This window comes from Lissotriton vulgaris, chromosome 1_2, assembly GCF_964263255.1.
Source record: "Lissotriton vulgaris chromosome 1_2, aLisVul1.2, whole genome shotgun sequence".
NCBI classification, from domain to species: Eukaryota; Metazoa; Chordata; class Amphibia; order Caudata; family Salamandridae; genus Lissotriton; species Lissotriton vulgaris.
Window position 1 is genome coordinate 284,305,464 of NC_141686.1, and position 26,242 is coordinate 284,331,705.

Below are 26,242 nucleotides of genomic sequence, written 5' to 3' on the forward strand. Positions count from 1 at the left end.
GCAACAAACCCCATACCCTACAAATTGCTGAGTGTATATTATACAATAAACCTCTAACCTACAAAGTGCTGCATATATGTCATAGAACAAAACGCATATCCTGCAAAGTGCTGAGCGTATATTATACAATAAACATCAAAGCCTGCAAAGTGCTGAGTGTATATCATGCAACAAACCTCAGACCAGGCATATACAATAAAGCTCATCCCCAAAGTGCTGAGTGTATGTCATATAATATACCTCATGGAATGCAAAGTGCTGAGTTTATATTATACCAGAAACATCACTGCTTGCAAAGTGCTGAAAGCAGCTTATACATGAAACTCCATAGTTTGGAAAATGGTGAGTATATATCACCCAATAAACCTCATAGCATGTGAAGTGCTGAGTGTATATCACACAATAAATCTCATAGCTTGCAAAGTGTTGAGTGTATACATGGTAAAATTGGTCTACACCTGATTGCCACATTTAATTGGCTTGTGCTTCCCTAGTAAAGTGGTACTACATATACTCAGGGTCTGTAAATGGAATACTATTAGTGGGCCTGCATCACTCTTTGTGCCAGCAGCTGAAGTACCACTTTAAAACTTGTCTCAGGCCTGCCACTGCCATTTCGAACTGGCAAAATAAACCTTCTGAAAAGGCCTAAACCTTCCCTTTTTTAATACACCTGGCACCTCTAAGGTAGGCCTTGAAGGCCCAGAAGGCAGGGTGCATTGTATTAAAAAAAGTATGTGTGGATTTAGGTTTTACATATCCTCCTAGTGAAAAATTCATTACAATCTTTTTTCCACTACTGCAAGGCCTATCTCTCCCATTGGATAACATTGGGTTACCTTATTACATTAAATCTGTGCTAACTTTTGATTGTGAGCAGGTAGAAATATCCTGTTTTGGCTCAAATGAGTTGCAAGTTAAAATACTCGTTAGTAATAAAGTTAGTTTTTAAGTCACAATTCTAAAAATGCTACTTTTTAAAAGTTAGCATTGCTTGCCCTATGCATTTGGTGCCTGCTGTCAGTGTCATGGGTCACACGACTGTGAAATGGCTCTACTGTTGGGGTTTGTGTATTCCTGCCAGACAATAGACAAACTGGACTGGGTGTAGGCAGGATAGGCCATCCATCCACGATTGCTGGGGGAAGAGCAGTTCCCTGCCTAACTTATATTTCACAGGGGCTTGCTTCTAGCACACACAAAGGAATCTGACACTAATCTTTTGTCACCCCAGACTTTTTGGAGTTTTGACAAGGGAAGGGAAAAACTTTCAGAACCAGTTGTGGGGGTAGCTTAGAAAGCCCCCCACTTTATAGGCTGGAACAGGGTACAAATATTGGACCCTCAGAGTGCCACTTCGGTACACTCCTATTTGTGTGGACTTCAGAAGGACTACGTGGACCCAAAGACAACTGCCCTGCTGCTACCAGAAGAGTGTCCTGCTGCTTGAAGGCAGACCTTGCTGCTTGAAAGAGAACTGGACCATCTCTTGAATCCTGCACCCGGCCTCTGCTGGAGTGTCACCATAACCCCCAAGTGGTGCTCACCAGGCAAAGAACCCTTGGAAGTGGTGTTAGAGGTGCTGCTCCTGCACAACCCTGAAATCTGAGACAGAGAACTTATCACCAAATAGTGCCATGAGAACTGTCAGAAGACAGCAACCTCGCTGTCAGCCAATCCGCCCAAGTTTCGTCTCCAGTTGGCCTGACTGTGTTGAAGATCCCGCTACATTCTTCTCCACAGCAGAAAATCCTGTTCAGCAAGACCTCACGGTGATGGTATCTGGCCTCGTGGAGTCCTCTTTGGCTATGGTCAGCAGCTTATTTCCGCTGGAGGTTTTCGACTTCCAAAAAGTTGCCGAAGTCCGAAGGTAAAAATCTTCAGCTGGGCTCTACGGCGATTGTCTGGTCATCGACAACAACCTCCTTGGCCTAGAAATAAAGCTTTTCCCAATTGAAGCTTTTTCCTGCCGTTGTCAGCGGCTTCACTTAGATCTCCCCAAGCAGTTCCCCAGTGACAGCAAATCCTCCTTGGACACAGTTTGCTGGCTTACCCCGCTGAACTTTGCCTTCTCAGGAACTCTACTTCAAAATTTCTTTTAAATCCAAAGGTAAGCCAAGAAAAGGCTCAATCCACCTAGCGTGTCTGACCTGTGCTCCATCCCTATCGACCTTAACTTTTGACTTTACCCTGAACTCATGTGACCAGAAATCTGTGGTTGGCACTTTGATCTGACTATAAGACACTATTTTACACTACAAACTTTAAAAATACATAACTCGTGTTCTACTGATTGGATTTCATTTGTTTTGGTGTGAATTTGTTTAGTAATATTTACTCTGTGGTTTTCTAAATTGGTTTGGGGTTTTTCTTGTGATGTGTTTTTACTTTATTACTGCATGTGTGTTGTAAAAAACTGTGAACATTGGCTCTAAGTTAAGCCTGACTGCTTTTGTGCCAAGCTACCAGAGGGTTAAGCACAGGCTAATTTAGTCTCTTTTGTGGTTCACCCTGACAAGGATTGTGGCTGATGCCTGAGTGGGCATTCCACCCCCATCAACCAATAACCCAGTTTCTTACATTTAGTATATAGTAAACCCCATAACCTGAATAGTACTACGTGTATATCATATAGTAAACCTCATATCTTACATAGTGCTGTACATATCATTTAGTAAACCTCATAGACTGCAAAGTGCTGAGTGCATCTCATATAATAAACCCCATAGTCTGCAAAGTGCTGAGTGTATATCAGATAGTAAACTCCATAGGGTGCAAGGTGCTGAGTGCATATCATATAGTAAACCACAACGCCAGCCGAGTGCAGCATGAATATCACATAGTAAACCACATAGTGCTTTGTGAATATTATATAATAAACCTTATACCCTACAAAGTGGACTATATAAGGATACAGTAAATCTCACTGTCTGTAAAGTACAGTATGCACTGTATATAGTAAACCTCATAACCTGGATAATGCATAACGTATATAAATTAGTAAACGCCTTACCATGCTGAGTGGAGTGTGAATATATCACAGAGTAAAACTCATAGTCTGCAAAGTGCTGAGTGCATATCATATAGTAAACTCAGCAAAGTACTGTGTTTATATCATAGAGTAGAACTCAAGGCCAGCAAAGTGCTGAGTGCATATCATATAGTAAACTCAGCAAAGTACTGTGTGTATAGCATAGAGTAGAACTCAAGGCCAGCAAAGTGCTGGGTGCATATCATACTTTAAACTTCAAGGTCAGCAAAGTGCTGGGTGTATATCATACTGTAAACGTCAAGGCCAGCAAAGTGCTGGGTGTATATCATACTGTAAACTTCAAGGTCAGCAAAGTGCTGGGTGTATATCATACTGTAAACTTCAAGGTCAGCAAAGTGCTGAGTGTATATCAATCAATTAATCAGTGATATTATAAAGCATGACTACTCACCGGTGAGGGTCTCAAGGCGCTGGGAGGTGGGGGTCTGTGGTTCAGTCGAAGAGCAAGGTCTTGGGGTCCTTTCTGAAATGCGATGGTGATTGCCTGAGGTGCAGAGGCATGGAGTTCCAGGTCTTCGCAGCGAGGTGGGAGAAGGATCATCTTACAGCCGTGGTCTTGCGGATCCATGAAATGGTGGCCAGGGCCAGTGCGGAGATGTCTGGTAGGAGTGTAGAAGGAAAGGTGTTGTTTGAGGTGTGCCAGTTTGGCATTGTGGAGGGCTTTGTAGGGGTGCAGGAGAAGCTTGAAGGAGAATCTCTTGTTGACAGGTAGCCAGTGAAGGTTTCTCAGGTGGCCGGTGATGATGTTGCAGCATTTGATGTTCAGGATGAGTCTGGCGGAGGCGTTCTGGATTATATGCAGGTTTTTGGGGAGTTTCTAGCTGGTGCCGGTATAGAATGCGTTGCCGTAGTCGAGTCTGCTGCGGACGAGCACATGGGTGACCATTTTTAATGGACTCGGCGGTGATCCATTTGAAGATGTTACGAAGGAGGTAGAACGTGTAGGAGCAGGAGGACAAAAAGGCGTTGATTTGCTGGTTCATTGAGAGTGAGGAGCCCAGGATGATACCAAGATCCCAGGCGGAGGGGAGGAGGCCAGGATGAGGACTTCAGGCTTGTCTGAGTTAAGTTTGAGGCAGCTGTCCTTCATCCAGGTGGCGACTGTTTTCATCCTGTCTTGGCAGATGTGGGTTTGTCTGTGAGAGAAAGAATCAGCTGGATGTCAGCGGCGTAGGAGGTGATGTTGAGTCCATAGCTTCTGGCAATGGCTGCAAGTGGGCCATGTAGATGTTGAAGACGGAGGGGCTCAGGGAGGATCCCCGAGGCACTCTGTAGCTGATCTCTGTATATTATACAGTAAACCTCAAGGCCAGCAAAGTGCTGAGTGTATATCATACACTCAGCTCAGCACTTCCCATAGTCTGGGAAGTGCTGAGCGTATACCATACAGTAGACCCCAAAGCCAGTAAAGTGCTGAGTGTATATCATACAGTAGACTTCAAGGCCAGCAAAGTGCTGAGTGTATATCATACAGTAGACCTCAAGGCCAGCAAAGTGCTGAGTGTATATCATACACTCAGCTCAGCACTTCCCATAGTCTGGGAAGTGCTGAGCGTATACCATACAGTAGACCCCAAAGCCAGTAAAGTGCTGAGTGTATATCATACAGTAGACTTCAAGGCCAGCAAAGTGCTGAGTGTATATCATACAGTAGACCTCAAGGCCAGCAAAGTGCTGAGTGTATATCATATAGTAAACCGTGTTCACCATGTTGTATCAATGTTATGTTGCAAACTGTTTAACAAAAAAAAAGGAAAAACAAATTGGTATTTATGTTAACATACTGGTATGTACGACCGCTCAGACTACCTGCTGATGTAACAGGGGAAGTAAGAAATGGAAGAGGGGCAAGAACCCTTACATTGTTATGTAACTACTGAACGATTGTGTACTACAAAATAAGAAACAACACTAAACAAATGTAAACAGAAGAAATGATGTGGCATGGTTCCAGGTGTTGCAGAATGTGGTTGAGTCGGTGGAGGCGGTGAGGATGGGTGTTAGAGCTTGGCTGATCAGCAGGAGTTCATTAATCTTAAAGTTTGATACACAAGTTGGTACACATATTATAAAATAAATAAATATACTATATATTGGTTGTCAACAAATCTGATTATGTATCAGCTCAAAACCGTGTAAGTGAAATGGGCTACTTTTAATGAATGTTTAAATTAGCGAATTTCATTATATTAAATGTCGACCACTGGTAGCTTTAGTCCTTCTTCTAACATTTCGGCAATTAATGAAAATGTCCCTCACAAAGATGGCGTCAGAAAGGAAGCTGTTCCTTTTGAGTGGCTGATATCTGAGGATAGATGGGCTCTTGCAGACATGGTTGCAAAAGAGTGAGGGGAAATACTTCAGTGAGATTCTCCAAAGTTTGAGTGGCAATGTGAAGAAGACATGGCCAAAGGGAGGACACCTAAGGCAGCCAATGGCGTAACGGGGCTGCATCAACGCTCCTTTCTATGTATTCATTTGTTGTCTATGACAAATATTCTAGGAGACAGATTGAACTGCACTAATCAGAAGTGCAAATGTGTTCACATCCATCCTTGCTTTCATGGCACACACTTATTAACTTCAGGACAGAGCTGAGAGTATAAAATGTAGCCACTGGGGGGAGCTCGAGATCTGTGCACCAGAGAATGGTTCTGTAAGTTAATGTTTGAGAACTTCAGGCCTTACAGAGAAGGGAAATAAAATGTCATCTTTTGTATTAACTTGCAGTAGGCCAAGGGCTTTTACTAGTCCATGCAAAAGTGTACCAGCAAGGCCCGTCTCACCTCCCACTTCTTTGTGTGCCCTTGCAAATATGCACACCCCTACAAATAAACACACACTTACAAATCAACAAGTTATTCAAAATTCCTTAAAAGCAAATGACCGCTGTGATCGCCTATAATCCATTCGTTCATGCGTGTGTTAATTTTCATATCATTCCAAAGCTGTGAATGTTTAAGCCCACATTTGAAGAGCATTACAGCCATTACACCCTAAAAGTGCAGACATCCATACTTTCCTAAAAGTGTAAATAGCCATACTACCCTAAAAGTGCCTACAGCCATATCACCCCCACCCTGAAAGCACCAATAACCCTACCACCCTAAAAGCGCCTACAGAAAAATCCCCCCCCCCCTCAAAGCGCCTATAGCCATACCACCCTAAAAGTGCCTACAGCCATACCACCCTAAAAGTGCTGATAGCCATACTTCCCTAAAAGCGCCTATAGCCAAACCACCCTAAAAGTGCAGACAGCCATACTTTTCTAAAAGTGCATATAGTCATACCACCCTAAAAGTGCCTACAGCCATATCACCCCGCCCTGAAAGCGCCTATAGCCTTTCCACACTAAAAGCGCCTACAGAAAAATGACCCCATCCTGAAAGCGCCTATAGCCATACCACCCTAAAAGTGCAGACAGAAAAATCACCCCACCCTGAAAGCGCCTATAGCCATACCACCCTAAAAGTGCTTACAGTCATACCACCCTAAAAGTGTCTAGAGCCATACCACATAAAAGTGCCTACAGCCATAGCACCCCTGCCCTGAAAGCGCCTATAGTATACCACCCTAAAAGTGCCTACAGTCATACCACCCTAAACGTGCCTACACGTGCTATAGTCATACCACCCTAAAAGTGCCTTCAGCCATAGCACCCCTGCCCTGAAAGCGCCTGGTATAGAGGAAGAATATCGAGTTGGAAATGTCGACTTGCACTAATATTGAGTTGGAAATATCGAGACACAGAAATATCGAAAGCCAGAAAATTGAGTTTAAGGAAAGAAAAATTGTTTTTAAAAATATCGAAGTCATTAATATCGTTTGCCAAAATATAGTTGTTAAAAAGATCGTTTTTTAGTTAGTGTTATGTATTTTAGTATGTATTTTAAATGTATGTACTCAATTTTTTTGTCTAAGTATTGATTTTGTTTTTTAATATGTGTTAAAGTTTTAGTCGTTATTAATTTTATTTTAATACATTTTTGAGTTGTAGTTCCGTAGAGATGATTTGTTTTTAATTGATATTCATTTATTAATGTAAAATTAGTTATGGAAATTGTGTAATTATTTTTAGGTGTGTGTTGTGGTGTTTATTGGGTTAGAGGGTGGAAAGTAATTTAGTTTAAATTAATTATTAATTAGTTGATTATTAATATTAATTTATTTCTTGTTAAATAGTTTTGGTAATTGTTTATTTTTATTTTGCTTATGGATTTTGGTTCTATAGGGGTAACTTTTGGTCAGTACATTAATCTTTATCTGTTTTATTGTGATTTTTAATTAATAATATTTGTTTAATTGATGATCAGTTGTGTTGATTATGGAGGGACACTTTTTTTAAATGTACATGTCTGTGGCAAATTGGGTGGTGTTATAGGGTAGAACATTTTTTATATTGATGTAATATTTAATATTTTTGATTATAAATCATTTATATTACAAAATATGTATTTGTTTTTAAATTATTTTTTTATTTGAAAAATTAATCTTTATATTTAATTTTTAGATTTTATTTAACATTATGATATGTTTCTATGTTTTGTAATTTTTTAAATTTTTCTGTATGTTTTGTTTTGTTGTTTTTGATTATCGTTTGTAGTTGATATTTTGTTTGTTTTTAAATTTGAATTGTCTTCAGTGGGAATCGTAATTTTTACCCCTCCGCTATCCAACACTTTCCCTTCTGCTGCATTCGCAGGAGTGGGAATAGTAATCTTTACCCCTCTCCTATTCAACACTTTCCCTACTGCTGCATTCATAGGAGTGGGAATAGTAATTTATACCCCTACGCTATCCAACACTTTCCCTACTGTTTCACTCGCCGAAGTGGGAATAGTCATTTTTACTCTTTTAATATCCAACATATTCCCTACTTTTGCACTCGTTGGAGTGGGAATAGTACCCCTCCGCTATCCAACACTTTCCCTACTGTTGCACTCTCTGAAGTGGGAATAGTAATTGCTACTCCTTTACTATCCAACATATTCCCTACTGTTGCACTCATTGGAGTGGGAATAGTAATTTGTACACCTCTGCTATCCAACACTTTCCCTACTGTTGCACTAGCTACAATGGGAATAGTAATTTTTTTCCCCTCCACTATCCAACACTTTCCCTACTGTTGCACTCATTGGAGTGGGAATAGTAAATTCCCCTCCGCTATCCAACACTTTCCTTACTATTACATTCACTGAAGTGGGAATACTAATTTTTATTGATTTGATTGTAAGATTTATATAGCGCACAAATGCCCGGAGGCGTCTAGGCGCTGTGTGGAGGAGTCTGCCAGATCGCAGGATGAAGGTGAAGTTAGTTAGTGAATAGCCAGGTTTTTTGCAGTTTTCTAACACAGAGTAATGTTGGGCTGTTTTTGATCTCTATCGGAAGCGAGTTCCAAAGTTCCACTGTGCCCAGAACAAAGCTTCTTCCTCCCCAGCAAGTTTTCTTGTATATAGGAGTCTGGAGGAGTTTACACTGAGCTGAGCATAGGTTTCTGGGTGGCTGATACCAAATGAGATGTTGTTTCAGGAACGCGGGTCCGGTTCCATGCAAAGCTTTGTACGATATACAGAGAGATTTAAATTCTGTTCTCTTATTTACAGGGAGCCAGTGGAGTTTCCTTAGGCCTTGTGATATAGACTGGAATTTAGGTATGTCCAGCAGCAGTCTGGCGGCTGAGTTCTGGGCCCGCTGGAGTTTGAACATGTATTGTTTTTGAAAGCCTACATATATAAGGCGTTTCCATAGTTGATTTCAAAAGAGAGGGTACCCCACTGTCACCAGGGAACGGGGCGCAAAAGACAAAAAGTCAAAGGGAAATCCCTGGGATATGTTTGTTAGCCTGTAATATCTATACCCATACAGTTGCACTATAGCATCTAGATTACAAACTACTATAGATCACTGTTCAACGGGGAGAGATTTGCATAATGATTTCCACAAAGAAAAATATTTGTTAACAATCTAGTTTTTTATTAAAATAAAGAGATAATTTACAATAAAAATACACACGTTTAAAATTTCAAAGGAACTTTCCCTGAAAAGTAAAAGTTAATCTGTGAGATATAAATGGACAATACAGAAATAAAGCATACAAGTACATGCACATTATGTTACATATCATGAACACAAAGAATTGTTACCAAAGACAATATATGAAACAAAGCAAAGCAAAGCAAAGTAAAGCAAAAAGACCCCTTTTAAAACGGTGGCACTTGGATATTTTTACCACTATAGATTTCCGGATCCACTAGCTTGAAATGACATGTACAATCCTACACACGTGCGACAAAAATACATGTACATCCAGTGTGTATTTAAGCTTAAAGTGGATTCTCCCGTTCAGAAATGCGTCGACGCGTTTCGGTGCTATGCACTTAATAATGTGGCACCTTCCTCAGGACTTCTTGGTAGGGGTTTTCCTGTACAAGAAAGACTTCGCTCTCCCTGTATGAGGGGCAAAATGATATCATATCAGTGTCTGCTTTCCCTGGGTACATGTTTATGCTGTAGACAGGTTATCTCTATAGGCTTCTGTATCTCAGTATTTTTGATAGTATATTCATATTAGCAATTAGGTCAATATCCCAGATAGCAGGTTATCTACGTGTCTCCAGTTGTACCCTAGTCGTGGATGGCCTCTGCATTTGCCCTTTAAATCGAGAACTTATCAACAACTTAATGTGACAATGACATATAGCTTGTGTTTCATTTGTTCTCATGTTCTTTTCTTTTTTGGAGATTACATAAAACATTTGTGACCTTCAAACATAGTTCATATGTGGAAACCATTATTTTAAGGCTCTTACATTAAGAGAGAAAAAGATGAGGTATACCGGGCAATACCCACATTCTCACCTATTCACGGGGGAAAAGGAAGTTCACTTGATTCCTATTGCAGCGTGTACTGGGCGCCAATTGCGTAGTTCCAGGACAATTATTTGAAATCACTGGCTGATTTGGCCTGAAGATAGACATATATGTTTCAGTTTCTTAAAAAGGATTTAACAATTATTTTACACTCTAGGCGGGGAACTTATGGTCATTAATTACCTCTTTGTCTTCTTTAAGACTCCTCATGTGGGGTTCCTTTGTCTTCAAGTTTATCTGGTCTTTTTCTTTTTAAAACACTGTATCTAATTGGAAGAGATAGTATATTTCTATTTCTTTCTATTACTTATATCTCAGCAATTTAATATGGTTATTTTGCTTCAGATCTTACCTCCAATGGTTTTAAAACCCACTTCAAACGGGCATATATTGGGGGCCTCGCCGGAACTGGATATGTTCTGGTAGGATCAAAAGAACGTATAAATTGATGGAGCGAATAAATCTATAGGATTTAATCCATTATTTGTTTAGACAGTTCATTGTTCTATGCGATATTATTGTGAGATTACGGGGTTTAGTACATGGATGTAGTGGTAGGATAACCGCTACTCCTTCTACAGATCTGGGCTCAGAAATTATAATAAGGCACATCTAACAACGGGCATCTTAAACTGTCCCTGGTAGGCCAAAGTTCTTTTTACATAAAGGGAAAAACGCCTGCTCCCACTTTAAGAGTATTCTATGGATCATCGTTTTTTTTAAACTGAAATCAAAAGAATGGGTATGGTGCGTATTTACACAAGTAATATACCTCATTCGAACGTGCTCTGTTTGGTTACTAATGATTGCCTTTAACCCTAACCACCCATGCAGTAACTGGCAGGCGTCTGTTATACCCGCAAAAAGGGATCCCCTCTCCCCCCTTAGCATGCTCAGCTCGTCGGGACCCCTCGTTCTTACCTTCTTGCTCGTGGCGCCGCGGTCCTGCCTCGTTTGAACCGCACTCTGTGAACGCCAGAGTAACCAAACAGAGCACGTTCGAATGAGGTATATTACTTGTGTAAATACGCACCATACCCATTCTTTTGATTTCAGTTTGAAAAAAACGATGATCCATAGAATACTCTTTAAGTGGGAGCAGGCGTTTTTCCCTTTATGTAAAAAGAACTTTGGCCTACCAGGGACAGTTTAAGATGCCCGTTGTTAGATGTGCCTTATTATAATTTCTGAGCCCAGATCTGTAGAAGGAGTAGCGGTTATCCTACCACTACATCCATGTACTAAACCCCGTAATCTCACAATAATATCGCATAGAACAATGAACTGTCTAAACAAATAATGGATTAAATCCTATAGATTTATTCGCTCCATCAATTTATACGTTCTTTTGATCCTACCAGAACATATCCAGTTCCGGCGAGGCCCCCAATATATGCCCGTTTGAAGTGGGTTTTAAAACCATTGGAGGTAAGATCTGAAGCAAAATAACCATATTAAATTGCTGAGATATAAGTAATAGAAAGAAATAGAAATATACTATCTCTTCCAATTAGATACAGTGTTTTAAAAAGAAAAAGACCAGATAAACTTGAAGACAAAGGAACCCCACATGAGGAGTCTTAAAGAAGACAAAGAGGTCATTAATGACCATAAGTTCCCCGCCTAGAGTGTAAAATAATTGTTAAATCCTTTTTAAGAAACTGAAACATATATGTCTATCTTCAGGCCAAATCAGCCAGTGATTTCAAATAATTGTCCTGGAACGACGCAATTGGCGCCCAGTACACGCTGCAATAGGAATCAAGTGAACTTCCTTTTCCCCCGTGAATAGGTGAGAATGTGGGTATTGCCCGGTATACCTCATCTTTTTCTCTCTTAATGTAAGAGCCTTAAAATAATGGTTTCCACATATGAACTGTGTTTGAAGGTCACAAATGTTTTATGTAATCTCCAAAAAAGAAAAGAACATGAGAACAAATGAAACACAAGCTATATGTCATTGTCACATTAAGTTGTTGATAAGTTCTCGATTTAAAGGGCAAATGCAGAGGCCATCCACGACTAGGGTACAACTGGAGATACGTAGATAACCTGCTATCTGGGATATTGACCTAATTGCTAATATGAATATACTATCAAAAATACTGAGATACAGAAGCCTATAGAGATAACCTGTCTACAGCATAAACATGTACCCAGGGAAAGCAGACACTGATATGATATAATTTTGCCCCTCATACAGGGAGAGCGAAGTCTTTCTTGTACAGGAAAACCCCTACCAAGAAGTCCTGAGGAAGGTGCCACATTATTAAGTGCATAGCACCGAAACGCGTCGACGCATTTCTGAACGGGAGAATCCACTTTAAGCTTAAATACACACTGGATGTACATGTATTTTTGTCGCACGTGTGTAGGATTGTACATGTCATTTCAAGCTAGTGGATCCGGAAATCTATAGTGGTAAAAATATCCAAGTGCCACCGTTTTAAAAGGGGTCTTTTTGCTTTACTTTGCTTTGCTTTGCTTTGTTTCATATATTGTCTTTGGTAACAATTCTTTGTGTTCATGATATGTAACATAATGTGCATGTACTTGTATGCTTTATTTCTGTATTGTCCATTTATATCTCACAGATTAACTTTTACTTTTCAGGGAAAGTTCCTTTGAAATTTTAAACGTGTGTATTTTTATTGTAAATTATCTCTTTATTTTAATAAAAAACTAGATTGTTAACAAATATTTTTCTTTGTGGAAATCATTATGCAAATCTCTCCCGGTTGAACAGTGATCTATAGTAGTTTGTAATCTAGATGCTATAGTGCAACTGTATGGGTATAGATATTACAGGCTAACAAACATATCCCAGGGATTTCCCTTTGACTTTTTGTTTCCATAGTTGAGTCTGGCCATGGCTAGAGCCGTTACTAGTGTTTTCACAGCTTCACGAGGGATGAAGGTGCACACTTTCCTGATTGGTTTTAGTGTAAGAAAGACCAAAGAGGAAACCTTGCTGATCTGATGTTTAAAGGTGAGTCAGTCATCAAAAATGAAGCCCAGGTTCCTCACTTTGCAGACTGGGGCCGGAAGAGTTCCCATTCCGGAAGGCCATCAGTTCTTTGCCCAGAAAGAGGTATCAGATCCTAACAGGAGAACCTCAGTTTTGCTTCCGTTGAGCTTCAGGCAATTTGTAGTCATCCATTGGTCTACGTGGGACATACATTGGCTAAAGCGTTCAGCGGTTTCCTCCGAGTTGTTTGAAATGGACACTACTATTTGAGTATCGTCCGCGTAGGAAACCAGTGAAAAGCCAAACTGCCTAATGATGTCAGATAAGGGGCCACATACAAGTTAAACAATGTAGGGGATACAACGGGGAGCCCTGTGGCTCCCCATAGGGAAGCGTGAACCGCAAGAGTTACCGATCTGAACACATTGGAACCTATTGTTCAGATACGATTTGATCAGGCTAAGAGCAGTATTCTTGACACCCGACTGTTGGAGCCTTTTAATAAGGATGTCATGTTTCACGGTGTCAAAAGCCATCGATAAAGCCAAAAGGTTCAAGGCGGCCTTGGCACCAGTGTCCAGTATTTACCTCTCTGCTATTCAACACTTTCCCTACTGTTGCATTAGCTGTAGTTGGAATAGTTTATTTTAACCCTTCACTATCCAACACTTTCCCTACTGTTGCACTGAATGGAGTGGGAATAGTAATTTTTTCCCCTCTGCTATCCAACACTTTCTCTACTTTTGCACTCCCCGGAGTGGAAATAGTAATTTTATCCCCTCCGCTATCCAACACTTTCTCTACTGTTGCACTCGCTGGAGTGGGAATAATAATTTATACCCCTCCGCTATTCAACATTTTCCCTACTCTTGCACTCGCTGGAGTGGGAATAGTATTTTTTTCCCTCCGCTATCCAGCACTTTTCCTACTGTTGCAATCATTGGAGTGGGAATAGTAAATTATTCCCCTCTGCTATTCAACACTTTCCCTACTATTTCATTCACTGGAGTTGGAATAGTAAATTTCAACCCTTCGCTATCCAACACTTTCTCTACTGTTGCACTTTCTGGAGTGGGAATAGTAATTTTTTACCCATCCGCTACCCAACACTTTCCTGACTGTTGCACTTGCTGGAGTGGGAATTGTAATTTGTACCCCTTGGCTCTCCAACACTTTCTCTACTGTTGCACTCAATGTAGTGCAAAATGTAGGTTTAAAAAATATTAAATATTGTATTATATTTCAATTTATAATATATATTTTTTTAATTATTTTTTACGTTACAAGTGTATGTATATATATTTATTTATACTTTTTATATATTTATAACATTTTAAAATGTATTAAAATTATTATTTATTAATTGTTTTAAGTAAATATATATGTATGTTTAATTGTTCTAATTAAATATATTACTTATAATTAAGGCTCCCTGTTTTCCATTTTACTGATTTCTTCAGATAAATGCAGACAGAAAACCATTTATTTTCTTGTCCGTATTCATTTTTAAATGTGGATACAAACGGATATTGGGTGCTTTTTGAGTGATTCTAAATACACTTTGCCATGACTGTCAGGCCAATAACTGTGTGGATTGATAGGTAAGGATGTTCAAAAGGAAAGGGTTTTTAGTAAAGAGGCTTAAACAGCAGTAGCTGTGCACAAGGCTTATACTGAAATAGGCATTTAATTATGACTGCATATTTATTGGTTAAATAAATGTGGAAACATACCAGTTTCAGCACCATTTTTTCACAAAACCCATAAAAATATGGATAAATACAGACAAAGTTGACAAAAATTTAATATGGATAAATACAGACGGAAATGACAAAAAAATAAATACCATAAGACAGCTAAGGGGGCCTACTTATAATTGTTGAAATTTACAAATAAATCTAAATACGTTTATTTAAAGTTACATTTATTATTTAATTAATTTTACATTATTTTTATACATATAAAAAACGATATTTTGTACATTAATATTTTTTACAACAATATTGTTTTTCAAATATTTTTGTACTTACCATGGTAAATATGGAAGTTCGATATTTTGGACACCGATATGTCCCGATGTTTGTGTTAGTCGATATTGTGGTGGTCAATATTCTGTCAGTGATTCAAAGCACCTATTGCCAAACCTCCCTAAAGGTGTCCACAGTCATACCACCCTAAAAATGTGTACAGCCATACCACCTAAAAGCGCCTACAGCCATGCAACCCTAAACGTGCCTACAGCAATACCACCTAAAAGCACCTACAGCCATACCACCCTAAAAGTGCCAACAGCCATACCACCCTAGAAGTGTCGACAGCCATGCCACCCTAAAACCGCCTACAGCCATACCACCTAAAAGCGCCTACAGCCATACAACCCTAAACGTGCCTACAGCCATACCACCTAAAAGCACCTACAGACATACCACCCTAAAAGTGCCTCAGATATACCACCCTAAAAGTGCCTACAGCCATACAATCTAAAAGCACCTACAGCCATACCACCCTAAAAGTTCCTACAGCAATACCACCAAAAGCGCCTACAGCCATACCACCCTATAAGCACCTTCAGCCATACCACCCTAAAGGCGCCTATAGCCATACCACCCTAAAGGCGCCTACAGCCATACCACCCTAAAAGTGCCTACAGCCATACAAACCTCTAGGCGCCTACAGACATACCACCCTAAAGGCGCCTACAGCTGTCGCACCCCCAGCCTGATCTGGTCTCAGACATACATCTCTAAACAATTCTTTAAAGCGCACAGTGATCCCTCCTTTTTATCGGCCATTCAAATGAAAGGTGGTTTAAGAAGCTAGACACTCATATGTTGTTACCATTTATATTTCAAACTCACATAGTCAATTAAAAACGCGTCTGACATGGTACATGAGATAAAAGCATATTTTACTAGTGCTTGATGCAGCCTCCTGACTGCTGGCGCAAACATAAGAGCAACACATTAATATTATCACACATAGAAATATTGAAAGAAGCTTTATGTGCCTTTTTCACTTATTGCAAATATGCTTTGCTTTCACTATAAGGGAATAACTCTGCTTGTGAGATAGTAAACAAACGGTGATTTCGTTAGTTAGCAAATTTAAAAGGAAAGACTTTCACTGAAAGCAGGGGGCATATTTACAAGGCAAACACAAGGAGATGATGGACGGAGCGTTGAAACTTTCCAGACACTCACCCCAGGCATAGATCTGGGTTGAATCCATCATCATTCTTTAGCTCACTTCGCCACCTCAGTTCAGACCCAGCCATATGCAAACCAGTCTTGACCCTGTGCCTCATGGAAACAGTGCAGCCCGAACTTTCAAGCCAGATCCTCCCTGGACCGGAAACAAGCATCCTGGGACAGGTTTCTGGGTAACACTCTTCATCAGCCAGGCTAGCTTGAATCCAGTGTCAAAGTGAGCAAGGGACCCACGTCTGGTCATACCCTGCCAACTTAGGGGAAACAAAGCAAACACAAGGAGATAATGGACAAAGCGCTGAAACTTTTCAGACACTCACCCCCAGTCACAGATCTGGGTTGAATCCATCATGGTCCTTTGCTCACTTTGCCACTAGATTCATGCTAGCTGGCTGATGAGGGCTGTTAGCCCGAAACTGGTCCATGGGTGCTTGTTTCCAGTCCAGGGAAGACATGGCTTGGCAGTTCGGTCTGGACTGTTCCCATGAGGCACAGGGTCAGACTGATTTGCATATAGCTGTGTCTGAACTGGGGTGGCAAAGTGAGCTAAAGAACAATGATGGATTAAACCCAGATCTGTGGCAGGGGGTGAGTGTCTGAAAAGTCTCAGCACTCCGCCCATTATCTCCTTGTGTTTGCAATGTTCGCCCTAAGTTGGCAGGGTATGACCAGATGTGGGTCCCTTGCTCACTTTGTCGGGATTGCTACTTGTGGTGGCTTTGTAAAAGATGCAGCTGGATTCGAAGATGGTGTGAGCCAGCAGTGGGAGCCAATGGAGTTCCAACAGTTTGGGGGCGGTGCATCCTTCAAAATGGGGTGAATAGCAAGGCTACAATTAAGACACACATATGCTATTATCTACAGCCATCTATCCTTTTTACAAAAGCTGAGGATCATTCTTTAAATACCTGGGGGCTTATTTACAAAATGTCGGAGCGTAGAGATTTGCAGTGTTGTGCTCTGACATTCCTAAAACATAGGGATTCGCCATATTCACTAGAATACAGTGCACCCCTGTGTTTCCCCTGGCAATGGCATAACTAAAGCTTCCCAGCACCAGCACAGGCACCCTACTGCCATGTTAAAAGCGTGCCTGCACAGCAGGGACAATTGATTTTGGGCAGGAGGGACACCATCCTACATTTAAACAATCAATAATTGCAATGAGCAAATCTGTTTAAAGAGCAAAAAAGGAGGAGAAATAAATAATTTTTTCTTGTATCGCCATTCTAATGCCTGATATTCGATGGCGTTTGTTTGAGGTGCTGCCTCAGCCTTGCAAATCTAGGGAAGTGTCAAACCGCAATGGTGTTGCAGTGGAACACCCACAGAAACACCCATTGCATGCCTTTTTGCTGCAGAGGACTGCAGTCGAAAGGGGCGTATTTACAAGGTGATATTAGGTCGTGCAAGGTGGATTTAGCACCACCTTGTTAATATAGAAAATAGCTCTGCACCACCGGAGCGTCAAATAAGTAATGCTCTGATGGCAGGGAGGGCTTGTAAATATGCCGAGTAAGCAAACACAAGGAGATGATGGGCGGAGCGCTGAAACTTTTCAGACACTCACCCCCAGTCACAGATCTGTGTTGAATCCATCATCGTTCTTTATCTTACTCTGCCACCCCAGTTCAGACACAGCTATATGCAAATCAGTCTTGACCCTGTGCTTCATGGGAACAGTCCTGCCTGTTTATCCTGCAGGCAAGCTCACCAGAAGGTGGTTCTTGACTCACCACAGCCAGGACTTTACCAAACTGCAGACTAAGGGCCTGAATGCGAGTTTAGTAAACAGGGGCTGACGCACAGAACAGAATTGACCCCCCCAACTTGTAATCAGGGTAAGGGTAAGATATGTAAAAAAAAAAGCATGCAGTTTCCTTGTATTCTCCAGGATCTGGAAGAATATCCCTGTATCCATCAGGGCTCTCCAACGCAGGCTATTTTAAGAACAAGCCGTAGATGCACATTTGCAGTTACTCATTGTCTGTATCTTTGTCTTTGACATTGTCCATCACTTCACTGCCTGACAGCGTCCACTGACCCACCGCCTGACAGAGTCCACTGACCCACCGCCTGACAGAGTCCACTGACCCACCGCCTGGCAGCGTCCCCTGACCCACTGCCTGACAGCGTCCGTTGACCCACCGTCTGACAGTGTCCACTGACCCACCGCCTGACAGCGTCCACTGACCCACCGCTTGACAGCGTACATTGACTCACCGCCTGACAGCGTCCACTGACCCAGCGCCTGACAGAATCCACTGACCCACCGCCTGACAGAATCCACTGACCCACCGCCTGACAGTGTCCACTGACCCACCGCCTGACAGAATCCACTGACCCACCGCCTGACAAAATCCACTGACCCACCGCCTGACAGCATCCGCTGACCCACCACCTGACAGCGTCTGCTGACTCACCGCCTGACAGCGTCCACTGACCCACCGCCTGACAGCGTCCACTGACCCACCGCCTGACAGCGTCCACTGACCCACCGCCTGAAATCGTCCACTGACCCACCGCCTGACAGCGTACACTGAGCCACTGCCTGACAGCGTACATTGACCCACCGCCTAACAGCGTCCACTGACCCACCGCCTGACAGAATCCACTGACCCACCGCCTGCCAGAATCCACTGACCCACCACCTGACAGCATCCACTGACCCACCGCCTGACAGCGTCCACCGACTCACCGCCTGCCAGTGTCCACCAACTCACCGCCTGACAGAATCCACGGACCCACCGCCTGACAACGTCCGCTGACCCACTGCCTGACAGTGTCCGCTGACCCACCGCCTGACAGCGTCCACTGACCCACCGCCTGACAGTGTCCACTGACCCACCGCCTGACAGCGTCCACCGACTCACCGCCTAACAGTGTCCGCTGACCCACCGCCTGACAGCACCCACTGACCCACCACCTGACAGAATCCACTGACCCACCCCCTGACAGCGTCCACTGACCCACCGCCTGACAACGTCCACGGACCCACCGCCTGACAGCGTCCACTGACCAACCACCTGACAGTGTCCGCTGACCCACCGCCTGACAGCGTCCACTGACCCACCGCCTGACAGTGTCCACTGACTCACCGCCTGACAGCGTCCACTGACCCAGAGCCTGACAGAATCCACTGACCGACCGCCTGACAGAATCCACTGACCCACCGCCTGACAGTGTCCACTGACCCACCGCCTGACAGAATCCACTGACCCACCGCCTGACAAAATCCACTGACCCACCACCTGACAGCATCCGCTGACCCACCACCTGACAGCGTCTGCTGACTCACCGCCTGACAGCGTCCACTGACCCACCGCCTGACAGCGTCCACTGACCCACCGCCTGAAATCGTCCACTGACCCACCGCCTGACAGCGTACACTGACCCACTGCCTGACAGCGTACTTTGACCCACCGCCTAACAGCGTCCACTGACCCACCGCCTGACAGAATCCACTGACCCACCGCCTGCCAGAATCCACTGACCCACCACCTGACAGCATCCACTGACCCACCGCCTGACAGCGTCCACCGACTCACCGCCTGCCAGTGTCCACCAACTCACCGCCTGACAGAATCCACGGACCCACCGCCTGACAACGTCTGCTGACCCACTGCCTGACAGTGTCCGCTGACCCACCGCCTGACAGCGTCCACTGACCCACCGCCTGACAGTGTCCACTGACCCACCGCCTGACAGCGTCCACCGACTCACCGCCTAACAGTGTCCGCTGACCCACCGCCTGACAGCATCCACTGACCCACCACCTGACAGAATCCACTGACCCACCCCCTGACAGCGTCCACTGACCCACCGCCTGACAACGTCCACGGACCCACCGCCTGACAGCGTCCACTGACCAACCGCCTGACAGTGTCCACTGACCCACCGCCTGACAGCGTCCACCGACTCACCGCCTGACGGTGTCCGCTGACCCACCGCCTGACAGCGTCCACCGACTCACCGCCTGACAATGTCCACTGGCCCACCGTCTGACAGCATCCACTGACCCACCGCCTGACAACGTCCACTCACCCACCGCCTGACAGCATCCACTGACCCAACGCCTGACAGGGCCCACCAACTCACCGCCTGACAGTATCCACCGACTCACCGCCTGACAGAATCCACGGGCCCACCGCCTGACAGAATCCACGGACCCACAAACTGACAGAATCCACGGACCCACTGCCTGACAGAATCCACAGACCCACTGCCTGACAGAATCCACGGACTCACTGCCAGAATCCAGGGACCAACCGCCTGATAGAATCCACGGACCCAGAAACTGACAGAATCCACGGACCTACCGCCTGACAGACTCCACGGACCCACAAACTGACAGAATCCACCGACCCACTACCTGACAGCGTCCACTGTCCCACTGCCTGACAGAATCCACTGACCCACTACCTGACAGTGTCCACTGACCCGCCATGTGACTGTGTCCACCACACCTCTGCCTGACAGTGTCCATTGCCCCACGCTGACAGTGTATACAACTCCACTGTCTGTCTGACAGTGTTCACCAGTCCACCACCTGGCAGTGTCCACCACTCCACCACCTGACAGTGTCCACCTCCCCTCCTCGTGACAGAATCCACCACTGACTCCACTGCTTTTTGATGCAGTATGAGCTATACAAACCCACATACATAAGTATGATTTTGTTCAGCATTGAAATACAATCTTATATTATATATCCCACTAATAGTTTTTCTGAGCACCACTAAGCACTTTTTTAGGTCTCGGCTAGTAAAGCGCTGAAAGCGCGTTCTCGCCAGAGAACTATAGTCGCCGTCTCAGCAGTCTGAGAACGCCGAAGTGAGACAAGACCTGGCCGCGTGCAGCGTTTCCCCATAGGATAATGTTGTGCTTGCGGCCAGGTCTTGTCTCCACAGCATTGCATGGCAGACCGGATCATTTCGCGCGCCTCTCGTGAAGGCAGGGGGAGCCTGCAAGGGGCGCGCGGCGCTGTTCACGAGGCGCGCGGCGCTCATAAACAAGCTGGCTGCCTCTTCTCTCACCCGCCCTCCCACCTTCAGCCTCTCCCTCTTCAGTTGTTAACTCCTCCTTGTTATTACACCCGTCTTTCTCGATATGAGTTTCCATGAAGTGAAACTGAGGCACGTCGAAGGGGGCACTGTGCTGAGCGTCATTTATTTGAGGAGCCAGTTATTTCTATTCTCTGTGCCAGTCATACGGTACCACTGGTTAGCCCATGTTCACGCTCTGCTAATTTTAGATGGATAGGAAAACAGAGATATTATTGAAAAGGCGTATTTTACCCCAAATCACGCACTAGAATCAATTGGGTTCAGCGGTCTGGATCGTCTCATGGCGTACCGAAGGGTTTTTAGGCAAACTTTAGGGCTTCGGGGCCCCACCGTTGTCAGACTGGGGCATTTACCAAATAATAGCAGTTGAATGCCAGGGGATTGGCAGTGTGCCATTTTAATAAAGAACGCATGAGTATATTCATATTAAGATTTTAAAAAATTAATTTTAAGTTCTTTGCTCCACAGCTGCCAATCTACTTGTCTAGCCATCTTCCTATCGCTATGGCTGCCGCTCTCTGCCGTTTATCCTATCTGCAGTGTATATTATGGGGACATCTTGCTGCTCAAAACAAGATATTGCAGGGGTTCGCGTGCTAACGGTAACTAGTTAAAAATATATTGATCAGTGTTTTATGCTTTCATTGGTTTGGCAACTGAGTCCGCGAGTTCATCGCTCCACGCCCATGTTATTTACAAAGTGGTGGAAAAGTTTGAATCCACTAGACTCACCGTTTTTCCGAGATCGATAAATGGGTCACTTTTGGTCACATACACATTTTCTACATAGAAGGGCGTGCAAATCCATTAAAAAAGTCAAGTAACATCTAAAAACAACTTATTTTGCATTGGCTTACTTTGGCATCAAAACTATTTGAGCCACATTTTTCAGCTGAAGATGAAATTCGATATTTGAGCATTTTTATATTTCATAGTTGAAAGCGAGGTATTGGTCAACATCAGAGGCATCAATCATCTGAAATTTGCATAGTGCAGCTCTAGTTCTCAAACAGTTCCAGTCTGCGGTTGTAGTCGGCGGAGGAAGGTTGCTGCAGGCCGCCGAAAACCAAGACGCTGGTAGCGCGCATCAATGGAAAAAGTAAAAAAGCTTTGCAGATAATTGTTGCACTCACGCAATAGATCACACTGATTGTTGCCTTAGGGAGATGCATGCGCTCACACGCACTACAAAGTTTCAGTTTAGAAGAATTGTAATTTAGGAATATATTCATAAAAGCATACAATACCAAATAATATTTTAATGTTGAGTGGAGTGGCGTATTAACTGGTGTATTCTGAATTTTGGACGTACCCTCTTCATGGTTAAGGATGCTTCCACTTTACTGCAGATCGGGTGCCAAGTAATAATGGAACTTTTCCTGAAAGGCGACCTGAGTTGCCTGTGGTTGTTCAAGTTTTTTTCAAGTTTCAAAGCTTTATTCGATTATTTAAAAACAATCAAAAAAGCACAGAACAAAATTACCAATATACATACATGAACTCCACACAGTGTTAGCTAAAAATGAATTAATTGCCTGTAGTAGAAAACAGCGCCACTCTACTACTCTCTAATGCAATACCATTTATTTATGTTTTTAAAAAAACAAAAATGAAAAAAAATGTCATGAGCAATGCCAATAGCTCTACCTTTAATAATGCCGAGACCATTGCATTGTAAATGCTTGTTATCACTTGGGTCCGTTTATAGCTTATACGTTATAACATCTCCAACTGCTATTTAAATTCTTTCTCTACTTTTTGGGGATGCCACGTGCACTCTTCAATGGTGTTTTGTTTCGAATAATCAATGCATTGTTTGGATTGGTGACTCATTGGTTTCTTCTGTGCTCGACCCTCTGGTATAGTTCATTGCTTGAGCTCAAGTGTAATAAGGGATATGAGTTTGGATTTTTAAATATTTAAAGTCATGAGGAAGTCCCACTGGAAGGGGCGAAGCACTTTGGCCATTCACTTGCTCTTTATGTAAAACTCACACAAATATGTGTTTTTAATTTGTACTTGTACCAATATGGCGGCGACCATGGAGTAGACTACTTTCTGGAAGACTACTTCCGGGTTTAGGCTGGAAGGAGGAATGACCAAGTCAATAAATATCAGGGGGAAAGAGAAGGTGAGTGTCAATTAGAGGTGCCTTTTAACTTAATTATCTCCTTCGTATAACCACATGCCCCTAATTTGTTACCAATCCACTAAACGTCTGTGTTACACCTAGAAGTAGATAGTAATGTGTGGTAACAGTCTTTGCGCCCAGTTTTACTGGACTTACTGTCATTTCAGAACCAACATAGTGATGCACACTGATTGCACTTCCATTGCTCGCATGGAGAGGCTTTACCTGGTAACTCTGGCTGTGGTTGAGTTGGGTCCAGTAGGTGAAGCCGAGGAAGCAGATGCCGATGAGGAGGATTATCACCAGGCAGACAGACGTGCGAAGCCGGGAGGTCTCAGGTAGGATCCCCATCATGATGCGTCAAGATCCCTATGAACGGGGGCAGAGAAGCACATCAGTCATCAATCTAGAAAAAGGGGTCTCCAACCTTTCCTGTAACAAGAGAAACTTATGTTCCATTAAAATCCCCCAGAGCTTCTAATATAAGTGATGTAAAAGTGGACACCCCATCGAAGAGTGTCGGCAGTGATCACACTGGTGCATTAGGCAGGTTTTTTAGCAGTAATGTAAAAAAGGTTTTGACAATTTGAACTGAAATATTACATGGATACCACATACAAACAAAGCTGCAATCGCCCAGGCACCAAGGTATAAACGTGAGCAATAAATCAACTATTTTCAGCTTATGAGTTGTGAAAATACACACATTTGCGTCTCGAATACATGCGTTTTCATTTTAGTATACATATAATAATTCAACCAAGCAAAAGCTTCGATGGCCGTAGACTGGGCTGCACACAGGAGTGGCACTCATGGGTAGCTGGAGAGCGACTGGTTGCTCGCGAGCTACTCATTGGAGACACCTGGCTAGAACTTTTCACGGGTAGCTGGAGAGCGTGGCAGCTCACGAGCTACTCATTGGAGACACCTCACTAGAACTTTTCACGGTTAGCTGGAGAGCGACTGGCAGCTCACGAGCTACTCATTGGAGACACCTGACTAGAACTTTTCACGGGTAGCTGGAGAGCGACTGGCAGCTCACGAGCTACTCATTGGAGACACCTGACTAGAACTTTTCACGGGTAGCTGGAGAGCGACTGGCAGCTCACGAGCTACTCATTGGAGACACCTGACTAGAACTTTTCACAGGTAGCTGGAGAGCGACTGGTTGCTCACGAGCTACTCATTGGAGACACCTGACTAGAACTTTTCACAGGTAGCTTAAGAGCGACTGGTTGCTCACGAGCTACTCATTGGAGACACCTGACTAGAACTTTTCACAGGTAGCTGGAGAGCGACTGGTTGCTCACGAGCTACTCATTGGAGACACCTGACTAGAACTTTTTACAGGTAGCTGGAGAGCGACTGGTAGCTCACGAGCTACTCATTGGAGACACCTGACTAGAACTTTTCACAGGTAGCTGGAGAGCGACTGGCAGCTCACGAGCTACTCGTTGGAGACACCTGACTAGAACTTTTCAATACGTCAGTGGCATAGGTAGGATGCACTTACTCACACTCGAAGGGTCTGATAGGAGCCTAAAGCCATCCAACAAAACGTGCTGCTCCAATATGAATAAACACACACTACGTACGAGGGTAGAGAGGGGAAAAGGGAAGAAAAGAGAACAAAATGGGGTATGTTCACGTCATCTCTACACTTGCACTCTGCCCCTCTCTCCCTACATCTTTAGCGCTCATCGGCTCCCCCTCCCCCTTGGGGACTTGTAATCCACACTGAGTGGGTCCCAGTGTGCGGGGGGGGCTTTGATGAAGCATATCACCTTCGGCTGAGTGAGGGTTCTTGTCCTAACAGAGCAGTGCTCCCACACATACCCCTTTTTGTTCTCTTTTCCTCCCATAAGTAGGGTGTAGGGTACCTTCACCCTATATTACCACAGCCGGACCCTCTGACCTCTTGCAAACCCCAGTACAATCCCTTCAACCTATACCCAGGGGAGCAGTCACGAAAGTTTAGAAACAAAAGTTTGACATTTGCACCCCCTTGAGGTTATTTCTACATTTTGAGTTCCGGACTTTTAGCAATTTGCGAAGTTGCAGGGGGAGTCAATGAAAGAAATGACATTGGTGCCTTTCCCTGAGTGCTGAAATGTGCACTTACTGCAGCAGGCAGGGTTGGTAAAGGTGTTCTGTCCTGTACACGTACACTGAACTCAATTGCATATATGTAAACCCAACATTTTTTTTAACTATGGTTGAAATAGTTCTCTCTTTAAAAATATTTTTCTCTATAAACCTCTTGCCTCCCCCCCCTGTGCCAATAAAGCCGTCCACAAGAGGCACGGACAGAGATATTGTCCCTTCACCCACACGTCTACAGTCAGCTCATCGGCTTCTCAACAAGCATTGGTAACACCATCACGGCCATCACCGGCAGGGTGCTTTAAGCACCGAGCAGCGCACAGGGGCAAAGCCAAGAAATAGAGCCATTTCCTGTCTACCCAGCAACGCGCCAAGGCCCGCGTCATGGCCAAAATACCCCCCATTGAGCCGTTCGTGGTCGAGGGCTCCCCATCTTCGCTAGCCCCCAAGTGGAAGGACTGGGTGGACCGATTAATAATCTTCTTTGAAGCCACCAAAGTTCACAAGGATCAAAAAAGGGCCATGGTCCTTCACTTAGGAGGCAAGGATGTACACCACATAGCAAAAACTCTAGTGGAAGCTACCCCAAAGAACCACCACACGCTAATCAATGCCCTGAACGCGCACTTCAAGCCCATGGCTAACCAGGACTACGAGGGGTTCATATTCCGGCAGGCGAGACAATTGCCAGAGGAGTCGCTAGACACCTATCACGCGCGCCTAAAGAACCTTGCGTCCACGTGTGGCTTCGCTGACATCACGGAAGAGGTTCGTGGTCAGATAATTCAAGGCTGTTCCTCAGTCAAACTGCGGGAACGGATCCTGTCGTTGGCAGACATCTTA

The 26,242-nt window shown here is 43.8% G+C and overlaps 1 protein-coding gene across 5 annotated transcripts in view; it reads right to left on the reverse strand.

The window, feature by feature from the left end:
* The window catches only part of LOC147736502 (Golgi membrane protein 1-like), a 173,902-nt gene that overhangs the window by 82,086 nt on the left and 65,574 nt on the right, over positions 1-26,242 (reverse strand). For all 5 annotated transcript variants that reach the window (XM_086953241.1, XM_086953240.1, XM_086953239.1 and 2 more), the window contains exon 2: positions 23,522-23,665. In XM_086953241.1, the coding sequence (XP_086809367.1) occupies positions 23,522-23,650 (129 nt within the window). In that variant the 5' untranslated portion in view covers positions 23,651-23,665. The remainder of the gene's footprint in view (positions 1-23,521; positions 23,666-26,242) is intronic.